The 14770-nt window shown below is 44.1% G+C and overlaps 1 protein-coding gene across 4 annotated transcripts in view; it reads left to right on the top strand.

Annotated features, from left to right (window-relative positions):
* Positions 1 to 14770, top strand: part of nphp4 (nephronophthisis 4) — a 139716-nt gene that overhangs the window by 41353 nt on the left and 83593 nt on the right. For 3 of the 4 annotated variants that reach the window (XM_036212921.1, XM_036212919.1, XM_024293476.2), the window contains exon 7: positions 8394 to 8429. The exons of the other annotated variant lie outside the window; for it this stretch is intronic. In XM_036212921.1, the coding sequence (XP_036068814.1) occupies positions 8394 to 8429 (36 nt within the window). The remainder of the gene's footprint in view (positions 1 to 8393; positions 8430 to 14770) is intronic. 4 annotated transcript variants of the gene reach the window in all.

The raw sequence follows: 14770 nt of genomic DNA, 5'->3' as shown, positions 1-14770 counted from the left end.
AGGTCTCTGGTCCCTAACCCCTGGAAATGAGGGGCGAACACTGTATTGGGGCGGCCGTGGTGCAGTGGTAGGGCGGTCAACTCCTGATCAGAAGTGAGCGGGTTCGACTCCCGCCTTACCCACCCATGTGTTGAAGTGTCCTTGGGCAAGACACTGTACCCCGAATTGCCTCTGGTGGGAGGTTGGCGCTAGTGTTCGGCAGCGGAGCCACCACCAGTGTGTGAATGTCTGTGAATGGGTGAATGGGTCTGTGACTGTGAAGCGCTTTGGGCCCTCGAAGGAGGGTAGAAAGCGCTATACAAGTATACACCATTTACCATTTACATGATGTACAAAAAGCAAAGCAAGAAAAAATTGAGCTGTTGGATGAGTTATGACAATGAGGCATTGACACACTATTGGTCTACAGCACGCATGCGCCGTGAAAACAACCCACCCAGTGGGAGGATTGCTGAACTGAGACGAGACACTTGCCAGAATTAACTGGACCGCACCGTACCACTCCTTACCAGACCAGACCGTACCGGACCCCTCAGTGGGTACAAGGCTTTACAGACTGGCGTCTACAAAAGACTGGCGTCTATTGGAGAAAAGCGAAAGCATCTATTAGAGACCCTTGTCTATTAGAGACAGGGGTCTATTAGAGACCGATGTCTATTGGCAAGAGGCGTCTATGGGTTGCTATGGTAACTGGCAGCGCGTCCACACGCAGCGGCTCCTCTTTCTCCCGTTTTCGTGTTTTTTTCAACGTCCTGTTTGGCGCTTTTGTGTTTTTTTTCGCTTTGCCATATCTGGTGTTGACCAAATGAGAGGATACACCCGCGAGGTCCTGCTCGCCATTGGCGGAACTACGGCTTTGAACCATACTACGGAGATCGATCTAGTCAAACTACGTTACAATGGTTTGCTCCGGAGGTCAGTTCAAGCACCGACCCTCACTCCAGCAGCCAAGCCATGGTGGAGGCGCCACAGGCGGCTGTTGAGGAAACAAAAGAGGGGAAACGCGGAGGCATCCGAGCCAGGCTAGCGGCCAGCCCTCACCGGCCTGCTATCCCGACCATAACGCTGGCTAACGTGCGCTCTCTGGACAATAAAATGGACTACATCCGCCTTCTCCGCACGTCGTCCAAGACCACGAGTGAGTGCTGCATCTATGTTTTTGTGGAAACATGGCTAACAGACAGCGTCCCGGACTGTGCTATTCAGCTAGCGGGACTAACATGCTACCGGGCCGACAGGACGCTCGTCATGGGGGGGAAATCCCGTGGCGGTGGACTGTGTGTTTACATCAGTGATGCCTGGTGCCGGAATGCTGCTGTGGTTTACAAACACTGCTCTCCACTGGTAGAGTTTATGATCATTAAATGTTGGCCATTCTACCTGCCGAGGGAATTTAACTCCGTACTGCTGGTATCAACATACATTCCTCCCAGCTCCACCACCAACAGGAGTGAGGCTCTGTATGAACTATATCAGCACGTCAGTGAGCAGCAGACAGCCCACCCCGACCGCTTTGTCATCCTGGCCGGGGACTTCAACCACGCAAATCCAAAGACCGCGTTTCCACAACTCCATGGACACATCAACTTTCCCACGAGAGGTAACAACATCCTGGACAATGTCTACACCTCACATAGTGGAGCGTACAGAGCCCGCCCCCTCCCCCATCTGGGTGCTTCAGACCACTCCACCGTCATGCTAATACCAGCATACAGGCCAAAGGTTAAAGTCACCGGACCAGCTACAAAAGTGGTCCAGGTGTGGCCTGAGGGATCTTCTGAGGCTCTGCAGGACTGCTTCGCCACCACTGATTGGAGTGTATTCAGACAGGCGGCCACATACGGCGGCGTCACTGACCTACAGGAATACTCAGAGACAGTCACATCCTACATGAGGAAGTGCATGGATGATGTCACTGTCACAAAAACCATCACCACTCGAGCCAACCAAAAGCCATGGCTGACAGGAGAAGTCCACACACTTTTGGAGGAAGAGGAACGCTGCCTTCATAGCAGGAGACGAAGCTGCTCTGAGAACAGCCAGAGCCAACCTGTCACGAGGCATCAGGCTGGCTAAGAGAGAGTACTCCCGGAGGACAGCTGACCGCTTCAGGGACAGCAGAGACATCAGGAACCTGTGGCGGGGGACTCACACCATCACAGATTACAAGCCCCTCCCGCAGACCTGTGATAATTCCACCCATGTACTGGACCAGCTTAATGTCTTCTTTGCCCGCTTTGAGGCAGACAACCACTCTACAGCACAGAAAACTCCTCCTCCTCCTGACGACCTGGTGCTGATGCTTTCACCTGACAGCGTGATTAGAGCACTAAGTGGAGTAAAGACACAGAAAGCCCCAGGGCCTGACAACATCCCCGGCGGTGTCCTGAGGGACTGTGCTAATGAGCTCACAGATGTCCTTACAGACATCTTCAACCTCTCCCTGAGCCAGGCGGTTGTCCCCTTGTGCTTCAAGGCCACCACCATCATCCAGGTTCCAAAGAAGTCATCCCCCTCCTGCTGCAACGACTACCGCCCAATCGCTCTACTCCCCACTACTCTGGACCCCTACCAGTTTGCATATCGGTCCAACCGCTCAACCGATGACGCAATCTCTACAGCCCTCCACTCAGCCCTCACCCACATGTCAGAATGCTGTTCATCGACTTCAGCTCAGCGTTCAACACCATCACCCCCCAGCAGCTCATCCACAAGCTGGACCACCTGGGACTCAACACCTCCCTGTGCAACTGCCTGCTGGACTTTCTGACAGGGAGACCACAAGCAGTTCGAGTCGGCAACAACACATCCAATACCATCACGATAAACACGGAGTTCCCCAAGGATGTGTGCTGAGCCCCCTCCTCTTCACCCTCCTGACTCATGACTGCGCTTCATCATCAAGCTCCAACCTCCTTATCAAGTTTGTGGATGACACAACAGTGGTGGGTCTCATCAACAACAACAATGAGACCCCCTACAGGAGTGAAGTGTGCAGGCTGGCTTTTTGGTGCAGGGAGAACAATCTCCATCTGAATGTGGAGAAGACAAAGGAGATGATTGTGGACTTTAGGAGAGCTCACACCCAGCACGCCCCTCTGACCATCAATGGAGCTGTAGTGGAAAGGGTGAGCTGCACCAAGTTCCTGGGTGTGCACATCTCTGAAGATCTGTCATGGAACCACAACACCGCATCACTGGCCAAAAAAGCTCAACAACACCTGTACTTCCTCCGCAAACTGAAGAGGGCTCGAGCTCCTCGCCCCATCATGGAGACCTTCTACAGTGGAGCCATTGAGAGCATCCTGACCAGCTGTATTATTGTGTGGTACAGAGCCTGCACTGCATCCTGCAGGAAGTCTCTGCAGCGCATTGTGAGAACAGCTGAGAAGATCATTGGTGTCCCTCTCACTGACCTCTGTGACGTTTACCACTCCCGCCTCACCCGCAAGGCCAATCAGTTTTGCCGGCGACCCATCTCACCCATCCCAGAGCCACTTCAGCCTGCTGCCATCAGGAAGGAGACTGAAAAGTCTCCGGGCCAGAACCAGCAGGCTCAGGGACAGTTTTCTCCACCAGGCCATCAGGAAACTGAACTCACTCTCAACACTCCCCCCTCTGCCCCGACCCCCTGCTACAAACTCTAACTGACCTCCACCCCCCTCCTGCATCTGAACATCCTCCTGACCAAAGACTTTGCACTAATGCCACTTTATAGTTCTTCCTATTGTATATTTGTAAATAACATGCTACCGCTATTATTTTTATTCTATTACTGCTACTATAATTGCTATTTGCACTGTTGGATGAGAGGAAGGAAATTTCATCTGTGCTGTGTATCACAGTATATTTGACAAATAAAGTTGACTTGACTTGACTTGACTATCAGAGACCGGTGTCTATTAGAGAAAGGCATCTATTAGAGACTGGTGTCTATTACAGAAAGGCGTCTAATGGAGACTGCCATCTATTAGAGAAAAGCGTCTATTAGAGACCGACGTCTATTAGAGACCAATGGCTATTGGAGACCGGGATCTTTTGGAGATCAGTGTCTATTGGAGAAAGGCAACTAATAGAGAAAGGCGGTTATTAAAGAAAGGTGTTTATTAGAGACCAGCGTCTATTGGAGAAAGACATCTATTAGAGAAAGGCAGTTATTAGAAAAGGGCGTCTATTAGAGACCGGTGTCTACTAGAGACAGCCATTTATTTGAGAAAGACGTCTATTAGAGACTGGTATATATATTAGAGACCGTTGACTATTAGAGACTGGGATCTTTTGGAGATTGGTGTCTATTGGAGAAAGGCAACTATTAGAGAAAGGCGTCTATTAGAGACCAGCATCTATTGGAGAAAGGCGTGTATTAGAGACCGGTGTCTATTAGAGACCAGCGTCTATCAGATAAAGACGTCTATTAGAGAAAGACGTCAACTAGAGAAAGGCGTCAATTAGAGACCGGCGTCTATTAGAGAAAGGCGTCAATTAGAGACCGGCGTCTATTAGAAAGGCGTCTGTTCGAGACCGGCGTCTATTGGAGAGAGGCAACTTTTAGAGAAAGGCATCTGTTTAAAAGGTGTCTGTTTGAGACCGGTGTCCATTAGAGAAAGGCGTCTATTAGAAAGGTGTCTATCAGAGACCGGTGTTTATCAGAGACAGGTGTCTGATAGAGACCAGCGTCTATTGGAGAAACCCGGTATTAGAGAAGGCCGTCTGTTCTCTTTGAAGCATCATCATACTGTATAGAAAAATTATTTTTGCTTTTATCTGTATCATGTTTCCTTGTGACAGGCACACCTCTCAGTCTTTGTTCAGTAATCCATCTTCAAACCAGTCCCTCTAATTCGTTGCTCGCTTCCTTTGCACCTTCATCAGGAGATCGTCTGCTACCTTTCTGCAGCGTCTTCTCTATATCACCCGTCTGCTTGCGCCATTTTCTGATACGTTTAGGATTCATCTCAATGCGGTGCAAATTCCTCACCAGAATGATTCTTTGGCATCTTCTCCTGCACCATGTTTAAAGGCTAACTCGAATGATCTTTTCTGGGTCATCACCACACAACACTAACACCGCAGACATCCAGCGTCTGCATGACTGTGCACAGGTGAGGGTAGGGGGCAGATCTTAAAGGGGCCTGGCTACTATTGGAGATTGGCGACTAAAGTAACACGCACCTGTTTAACCTGACATTTATTAGAGACCGGCCACCATTTCAAGACATACGGTACTCTTTTCTTTGGACCATAAAGGGCACCGGATTATAAGGCGCGACGTCAATGAACGGAGAATGAACATCCAAGGCTTTTGTCTTGTCTGCCCCAGAGCCTGCACTTTTCAATCTGCTCCAACTACTGCTTTTGCATTCTGAAAATAGATCTGATCAGCTGGTCTCTGAATTCAATCGACAAAATTTACTCCACGCTAAGGAACGGTAAAGCGGACCCTTCCTGCCTAGACGGAACCCACGCGGCTGGATACACCAACGATCCATGGTGCAAGTGGAGGCTGATGTGTCTGGCCCAGCTGTCTGTGGAAGATGTTGAGGATGTGTACCTATTTGGATTTCTGATAATTGGATTCCTCCTAATGGGGACCAGAGGATTTCTGATTTATCGGGCAGTCTGGGAGCGGAAGACGGAGAGAGGCGATCTGTCGGAGCTCTGTGGAAAGATCCTTCAGGGAGTAGAGACTCACAATGAGAAACTTTCACAAGCGGATCAAAAGCACTGTGCGTGTCTTGCCCACCTGAGCAGGGTGCTCGCGATTCTGGAACTTGTGCCAAAGATGAATGCCAACTTGGAGCGAGTTTCTGCCCGTAGTGAGAGTAGACTGGTCTAAATTGCCCACATTTTGGATCAAAATCTGCCTCAAAAAAGCAAGACCAGTCAAGGACTCAACTAGCAGAACAAACAACTCCTGGTGCCTCAAAGAATGTTACCTAATCGGACCCCCCTTCAGAAGCTGAGGATGCCGTCCTTGGTTTCTCAAAACATAGCCGCTTCTACAGAGTGTAAACAGCCGCTGTGTGCAATGGATGATACTTGCTGCTCATCCCTTCTTGACCTCGGCCATCCCTCTACTCACCCCCTCCTGTGCATTGTCTGGGAGGTGCGCCACGTAGGTGCACTCTTGGACTGAACCACAGGCACCCCCTCCCCCACTTCCTCCTACCGACTGATCCTCATGTACTGCGTTGTGTCTGCATATGTGCTTCTGTGTTAATGGTGTAGTTTTTTTCTTGTATCTACACATTGTACGCAGTGTTGAGATGCGACTTTTTTTGTCACCAAATGACCCCCCCCCCCAATATTGTTAACAATCCACACCCTCAACTTAGAAAGGTGCGCCGATCATTGCTGCACCTCAGTCAACTTTGAACTGTATTTGTGTACCTGTTGTTGTATGTCTGATCTTGTTCGGGTTGTACTGGAACAAAATTTCGTTGTCAGTGAAAGCTGTGCATACGACAAATAAAATCTCTTAAATCTTGAATCTATTTTCATAGATAAAAAATATTTCTTCCTCTCTGGGAACTTTGACCTCATATCATTAAACTCAAAAAAATATTCATGCATGTTCTCCCATAGGCACAGTTTTACACACAATATGGCTTTAAAGGTCATAAAACGATCAAAGACAATTAGAAACTGCAGAAGGGTTTTGTGAAGACCACAGCAGACCTGGGCAGTAACATTTAAAGTGAGACAGTGTTTTAGCCCCTGGCCTAGTTTCCTTGGAAACACCCAAACAAACCTTGTTTTTACCAATTATTTCTCTCTAAGCTGACGTACGTAACACATTCCCTCCATCTAAATGGAAACAATAGGGAGTAGACGACGGTGTTGGTGCTCTGACACGTTTGACATGTTGTCGTGACGATTTGCCTCTTTTGGCAATCACAGTTTTTTGTAAGAAGTGAAATGTTCTCACAACCCGGCTGAGCTCGTAAACGCTTCAGTTTTTGACTCCTGCAAGGTGACTGCTCCTTCACGCCTTTGACAGGTGCTAATACATGCAGTCTTCTGTTTTTAATTTTAGTGTTTGTGTGTAAAGTGTGACTCCAGCTGTTTTGTCATCAGTGTGGTGTTCACGCTCCTTCAAAATCCGTTTTTTTTTTTGTAAAACTGTTTGGCTGTTGACTGTGAGCTTCTGTGCGTGTGTGTGTTTGTGCACAGCATGTCATTGTGTGTATGTGTGTCCTTTCTCAGTTTGACTCTGTATTGTCATTGTGTGTGTCATTCGTTCCCAAAGCGACTTGTCGTCAGTGTGATGCGGTCATGTTTCCTCACAGATGTTTCCCTGCAGTGAAATTGTCTGCTTGTTGATTGGTTGTGAGTTTTTTTAATCACATTTGATTAAACTGTGTTTGAGGCAGAAACGGAGAAAAAAAATAATAAAAGGATATATATATATATATATATATATATATATTTACACATAAGTGGGAGGGACTTCACAGCATCGGCCTGAGATAATTGTGTTCTGCAGCTGCTAGTTTGACATACTGTCTCCACATAATCCTCCCTTAAGTATGCAGTCTATATTTAGTTCATAAACTTTCCACTTTCCTCTTTTTAAACAATCCTCTTTCCCTCATTTATGACGCAGTCAGCTGATGTTTGCAGTGGACTTCTTGGGTCCACCCTTATATTCATTAACCTTTGTTTGTTGTAATGATGGCGGTCCAACCGCTGATGTAAAAAGATCTGTAATTATATGTCCTCTAAAGGGTAAGGGTAGGCTTTTTTTCTCTGTTGACCTCTATAAATGGGGCTTTAAAAGCACTGACTGTTGGTCCTTATCACATTTCCAACAACTTAAAATAAACCTGTTCAATTCCTGAAATTAAGGTCTAAAACCTTCTGTGTGCTGCCCCCTAAAGGTTGAAATGAGGTATTAGTTACATTTTGTGATTGGTCAACTGGTTCAAGTCCCATGTCATTTCAGAAGTTCGACGTCATCATGTTCCACAGCTCCAGTATAAACACCCCGCTCATCTTTGAACCCTTCACACTGAGAGTTTCAGCTTTCAGTGTCAAGCTCACCAAGCTCACCATGTGACCTTGTGACCATTAGCTCTCTGCGATGCAGAAAATGGCAGAGCTCACTTCACAAGACCTCAATGTCACTGTCAATCACAGATCCAGACTACAGCTCCCCTGGGCAGCATGCCTCCCCTAGCCGCCCCCCACCCCTTTTTCTTTTTTTTTCAAATCTGGGCTGAGAGTGCAGTCAGCCTCCAACTATTCTGTTTGGTTACCCTTAAGGAAGACAGAACATTTCACCACATTGAAAGAAAACATTTGTTCTGTTCTGTTGTTTCCAAATGAATCTGAGTTGGTTTAAATCGAGATTGTTGGGTCTTCAAAAGCGTCTCTGCCATTTCTGTTTTCAGAAGCTTCTGGAAGAACGTCCTCCTGAGCAGCAGCAGGTTGGTTCATAGCATTGGTTTTACCTCTGAAGGGTCTGTGGGCTTGTTTAAACTCGGAATATGTTCTGATCGGTTGATCAGAGTTTTGGATCAGTCTAGTCTTTTTTTTATAATGAGGTTGGAACAGTGGAGCATCTCTATTTTTGGTAGATCTTTTTTTTTTTTTTTACTTAAACAAATCCAGGTGAATGGTTTGTTTTTCTCTTTGTTTTCCTTTTATTGAACATCAGGTCATGTTTTACTTTTGGCTTTTCACTATAAGAATATTTATTCTCAATATACTAAAGAATACAGTTCCCCATAAGTTAATGGATCCTTCATATGTATAAAAACGTTGTATTACGTCTTTTGCTGGAACCAAAATGACGATCCAACACTTTGGTAGACTGTGATGTAGTCAATGTACAGCTGGTGTGAGCGTGCATGAGTGCTGACTCGCCAAAATAACCCCACACACAGCCAATACTGCCTCAACTGCTACCTCACTCCGGATCACAGGAAGTCAGGAACTGTGGTTGTAGTCGGGCTGCATTCGATGAACGTTCTGACCCTTCTGTTCATTAGTGCTGGTGGAACAGAGGGACCCCCCCCTTTCACACAGCAGACCCCAGGCAGTATCCCACAACTCCAAACATACTTTCTAGACCACCACAGTCTGAATATATGGGAACAGAGGATCTTTGACATCCACAGCATGATGATGATGATGATGTCATGGAGGAGAGGAAGATTCCAGAGGAACTTGAATTGAGGAAAGTCCTGGAAAACACAGACCAGTCTCCTTCCCAACTTCTCCTTATCCCTTTCTCCATGAGCTGTTCACTGGCATGTCACTTGCTCTCTTGTTGTCATGGTAACAGTAAAGATGCTGGTGGATTGTTAATAATGTAAATGTTTATAGATACTAGTCGAGTGGATTCTGTGTTAGAACCCCCCCCCCTGTCCTGTTTGAGCAGCTTAAACTTAATAAAGTCCAGTCTCAGTTACAAAAGAGGTGTATATGAACACACTCAGAGTTTCAAACAACCTCGCAGAACATGTCCATCATAAGAGACCCCCAGCTGTAATCTGTGCTCTTTTACTGGACAAGACCATAGACTGCGTAATCATTGGACATAGCAACCCCCCCTCTCGTGTTCCAAATAGGAAGGAAGCGCAGGTTGCAAGAGGCAGAAGTCTCATACACTGATATTGAGAAATACAGTTATTTCTCTGTCATTTTATTTGTCAGAATAATTATTCTTGCACTGATGCTTCATCATTTACACATTCTTTCTATCCTAATTTTCTTTTAAATATTTTTTTCTTTATCACAAGTTATTCAAGTTGTAAACTGACCAATCAGATGCCTTGGTAAAAAACGTGGTGCCTGCTGGCCCCACCTCCAACATTTTATTGACAGATTTTCCTGAGCCGCTTTCAGTGGGAGGGGTGGACTTTAAATAAGCCGGAACAAGCTCAGTCATGGCGACAGCAGTTCCTCTAAAAGCATGACTCAGACCGACTCGGACTAATCGCTGCTGAAGGATTGCACTGTTTGCAATATGGCGTCAGGATGTGACGGAGAAGGCTCTGGGCTGATTCCGCTAGGGCTGGAGGTAATACATTTCCTATGGAGGAATGTAACCTGTTTTCTCCAGTTTATATAAACTCTCAATAGACAGGACAAAGACCCAGTGCCCCCCCGTTTGACACTATGCATCAGGGGTTAGAAATGGTTCCTGAGCCTGGCTGTGTCTGCAGCTCCCCTCTCCCCTTGGGAAGGGTCAATGCAACGAGACATTTTACACTCCTCTGTGTTTGACAGTTACGGGAGTTTAACTTTAAAGAATTTCTTTGTGTTTTCTTACTTCAGAGGAGAAAATCGTTCCAGTATTGTCTGAGTTGAAAGTTAGGCGGGAAGCATCCTGCTTTAGTTCTCACACTCAGTCTGCCTCAAACGCTGGCATTTCCCCAGAGACCTGATAGATGCCATATGTGGAGTTATTTATACAATTCACAGACAAACACATCATTATTTTGATGGTGCCTTACATTAATGGGAAAATATTTCTTATCTTCATCTTTGAGTTCTTGTTTTTTAAGGGTCAATACCAACAGTCGGGTTTCTGACGTTATTGTAAAGCTGCTCTGCTGCTGTAGTTACACACTCAATAGAATCTGATTTTTATTGCTGCTCAAAGCTACAAAAAATGTGGATGCTGCTGGAAACTGATGTTCATCTAACCTTGTAAGTATAGGCTATATTATAGATCATCCATTTCTAATAGTTAAAACGAAGTAGAATTCACTGTCATCATGTAACCGGTCTCTATCATCTCCACTCTGAGCCTGTGATGCTCAGAGAAAATGAACCTCAAACTGTGTTTTTCAAGGCTAACATTTTTTTTAAAAAATGGTTATATAATGGAACCAGCAACAATAAGCTTCTAGAGTTTTCTGCTGCTGAGCTGAAGCTCAGCCTGTATTCATGTTTCTGTTATTGTTATTCACAGAAACATTGATAAAAAAAATGGAGATTAGGTCATTCAATTAGTAGGAAAAGGTCTTCACAATTTATGCTGAAATTGTAAATACATATTTGAATAAACATATTTTTCCTCTCCAAGAATCTTGGTGTCTTCTTCTGGACTGTAAACTCTAAACTATAAACAGTGCAGTGAAACATACCTTCACGTAAAGTCATCAAGTGTAATTCAAAGACATGAAATCAGCTTATTTTTTAGTATAAAACTCAACACAGATGAAGGGAAGTGATTCCGAGCTGCTGTTTGGCTTCCCAGGACTTTTTGTCTGCTGGTTTCTGCTCCGTGATGTTTACTCGTCTTAACTTTGAGTGTTCCTGCAGCAGCCATTAAGGAGAGCTGCAGTTCCATTTCATTGTTATAGCATGAAGGTAATAATGTTTTTGTGAAACCAGAACGATGTCTTTCTTCATGAGGTTTTCCACAGATGTGGGTATAATCACCATTTCATCCGGTCTGCAGCTGAATACATTTGATCTAACCGTGAATCCCAATGCCTCCATTCAGACCCACAGAAAAACTGTTGTCAGGAAAAACCCTCAGCAGTTTCTCTGCTTTTATTGAACAAATGACGATTCTGGGAATAATGACAATGTTGGGAAAAAGAACATTTCAGTGTAAATAGAAAAACATAAAGTGATATTTTACCTTCACGCAAAAAGATTTTTTTTTTCAATTTCTTAAAATTAACACTAAATGTAATTTAGTTTTTTTGCTTTCAAAGCGGTTCTGATTTCTAGAAGGAAACCTTAAACTAACTAAAAAAAAAGAAAAGCTACTTATCAACCACGAAGAATCTGGAGTCTTTAGAAGGAAAATAGCTTTTCATAATTCAACTATTAAATCACAGACACATACGTTTGACTGCAGCCTTTTATACTTCTGCTTTTACAATAGCATTGGTCTTTTGTCGTTAACGCACTTGGCTCCAGAATTTATTTCCAGCTGTGGACAACAGAAATCCACTTCTGGTTTTGCCTTCATGTTGGAGTTTGGAGCAGAAGTGATTTGAAACATCAGTTGGTGTTAGTATGTCTTTTTTATAAATGAATTTTCTAAAAAAAAAAAAAAAAACAAAGTAGAGTAATTCCAGAATCTCATGAAAATGTTTTCATTTCAGTCTTAAAAAGGTATTTATCAACCTATTTCCATTTCCTGTTTGGCCAGACAACTGGATGTCTTTTTAAATAGGATTTTATGTTTGATTGTTTTAAATTGTTTTTATGATCGTAATGTATTGTGTTATTTGTGTACAGCCCTCAGGGTCTCCTTGGCTGGTGGTGGAAGGGGCTCTAGAAATGAATGAATGAAATGAAATGATGTGTGATAGTTAGCCAATCAGGGAGCTGAACAAGTCCAGGAGTGGAGCAGATCAACTATAAGATGGTTTTGAAAATGTGGCGAGAAAAAAAAAATGAACAGAAAAATGGTAATGACCTCTTTAAATGAAACAGTCTTTTTCAAAATCCTGTTTAGAATCTACTTGATTGAGTTCTCTTGTAAAAAGTTCAGTTTCCATTCCCTATATAGGTCTGTTTAAATCAATTCATTTCAAGAGTAATTTGCCTTTTAATACGGTTTAAAATGTAGAGTTACAAAATAATGTAAAAAATGTTTATTTTAGATTAAATTGTTGATGCTAGTAATCATATTTTCAGTCCTCTACGTAATGAATTAACAATTTATTGCTGAGTTTAAAAAAAGTTTTTCTATTTCCAAAACCCTCTAAGGGAAGAAACTATTGACGGATTTATAGTTTATTAGTTTTGCTTCTGTTAGTTGTTGTTTATTTGTCTGTTCTTTTTAGCTACTTTTCTTTTGCTTTCTTTTTCCAATGAAAGACCAAATTTTGTGTTTAGTCTTGTCGTAAGGCATTGTTAAATGTTGCTTTGTTTTCCCCATGTTCTTTCCACACCCGTCCAGCTGAAACTAAAGTCCTGTTTTCTAGAAGAGAAACCAGATGAAAGCTCGTCTGTGTATAATATTTTATGTTGGACTTCTACACGTCTGAGATCTTAGGACCAGTTTAGAAGTTTTTAACTGTTTGTTAGTAAACCTTTATTTTTTTACCATGAAATCCCATTGAGATTAGATCTCTTTTTCAAGGGAGACCTTGGCCCAAAAGGATGACTGAATGTTTTATTTCTTTACTCCCACCCATCCTCAATCCAACCTCCACCAGACCTCCACCAGACCTCCACCAGACCTCCACTGTGGAACAAAACTCTTGAAACACCAGCGCTTGTTTCCCATTTCCCAAACTTCGCCTGACTATAAGCCGTCCAGGTGAAAAGATTAAAAATATGGTCATTAGCTTTTATCAGGTAAACAACAGGAAAGATTTGAAGTTGATCTGAGCCCAATGATCTAAAAGACTCAAAGAAATCCAGATTTAACAAAACTGCTGTTATTATGGAAGTGCGTCAGCGAGCACCGCTGCACTTCTGCAGCTCCGTCATTGCAAGGGGGTTCAGGGCTGCTCTTTGATGAAATGTCTGGTTTTGAAGATAAATCCCGTCATCCCCCTGAAATGGACCAGACTGGGATTTGTAAGAAGATCCTGATACCTGAGGGCTGGGCTTCTCGTGAACCAGTTCTCTGAGAGGAGAACGTTTGCTTTGAAGACATGCAGGAGCTCAGTGTTCAGAGCTGTATGTTCCCGAGGAAGAACTCTCTGCTGCAGCTTGAACTGTTAAAATTCTCATTAATACTCACTGCAGCTCTTTGACTCAGTCTGACCTCACAGAAGCAGCAGCTCAAGCGTCACAGTCATGGGCCGCTTCATCTCCATCACTCCCAGCACATTCTGAAGGTGATGAAGGGACATGGCTCTTCACTAAATGTGATGGAGGTGTGTAGGTTCAGCTGCTGGTCAAACGTCAGCGAGACACTGAGCAATCATGCCCTATTTTTTCCCTTTATTAACCCTTTAACACCTGAACTCCAGTGTTTATGTTCTTTGATTTAGTGAAACTTTTCAACCGTCAATGCAATAATTCCAGCAGATTCTAAAGGAGATGAGCCACTTTTCTCCTTCAGAATCTGCTGGAATGATCTTGTTTACGGTTGAAAAGTTATAGTACGTAAAAGATTTTGTGTTTTAGCATCACCAGTGACACCTCAGGTTTTAAAGGGTTAACACGTCTGCCTCCATTCACACCTGTGGGGTAAACATGTCATTTAACTCTTTATGGAAGGTTTGACACCTTCTGTGCACAAGCTTGTTGTTTTTTTCTGACCACACACACAACAAAATGGAGTTGAAACGTGTGATCACTCAAACCTTCATCCTCCTCTTTGCAAAATCCTTCTGCACTTGATGCATTAGACCAGTGGTCGGCAATCTTTACCAGTAAAAGAGCCATTTGGGCTTGTTTTTTGCTGATAAAAGCCTAGAACCTATGCAGCTCTGGACAGGTAGTAACCAATGTTGTGCAGCATAAGATAATATCTGCTTTTAACTCATAAACGATCAAACTTTTTACCAAAGATTTTCTTTGCATATAAAATCTGTTCATTCTGGAGGTAGAGTTGAGCTAACAAGACGTCTTCAGGTCAACAGGATGTAAAAACTACATAGTTTATCATCTATGTCAGTGTTTCCCAACCCTGGTCCTCGTGGCACACTGTCCTGCATGTTTTCCTTGTTGCCCTGCTAATGCACACCTGATTCAGCTCATCATCAGGCTCAGCAGAAGCCTGACAATGACAGTCCTCAAAGGCAGGTGTGTTTGAGCAGGGTTGGATTAAAAAAATGCTGGACAGTGTGCCCTGAGGACCAGGGTTGGGAAACACTGATCTATGTGAAACTCAGAC

This window comes from Oryzias melastigma, linkage group LG7 (assembly GCF_002922805.2).
Source record: "Oryzias melastigma strain HK-1 linkage group LG7, ASM292280v2, whole genome shotgun sequence".
Taxonomy (NCBI): domain Eukaryota; kingdom Metazoa; phylum Chordata; class Actinopteri; order Beloniformes; family Adrianichthyidae; genus Oryzias; species Oryzias melastigma.
The sequence above is the reverse complement of the archived record's forward strand: the minus strand, read 5'-3'. Positions and strand labels throughout refer to the sequence as shown.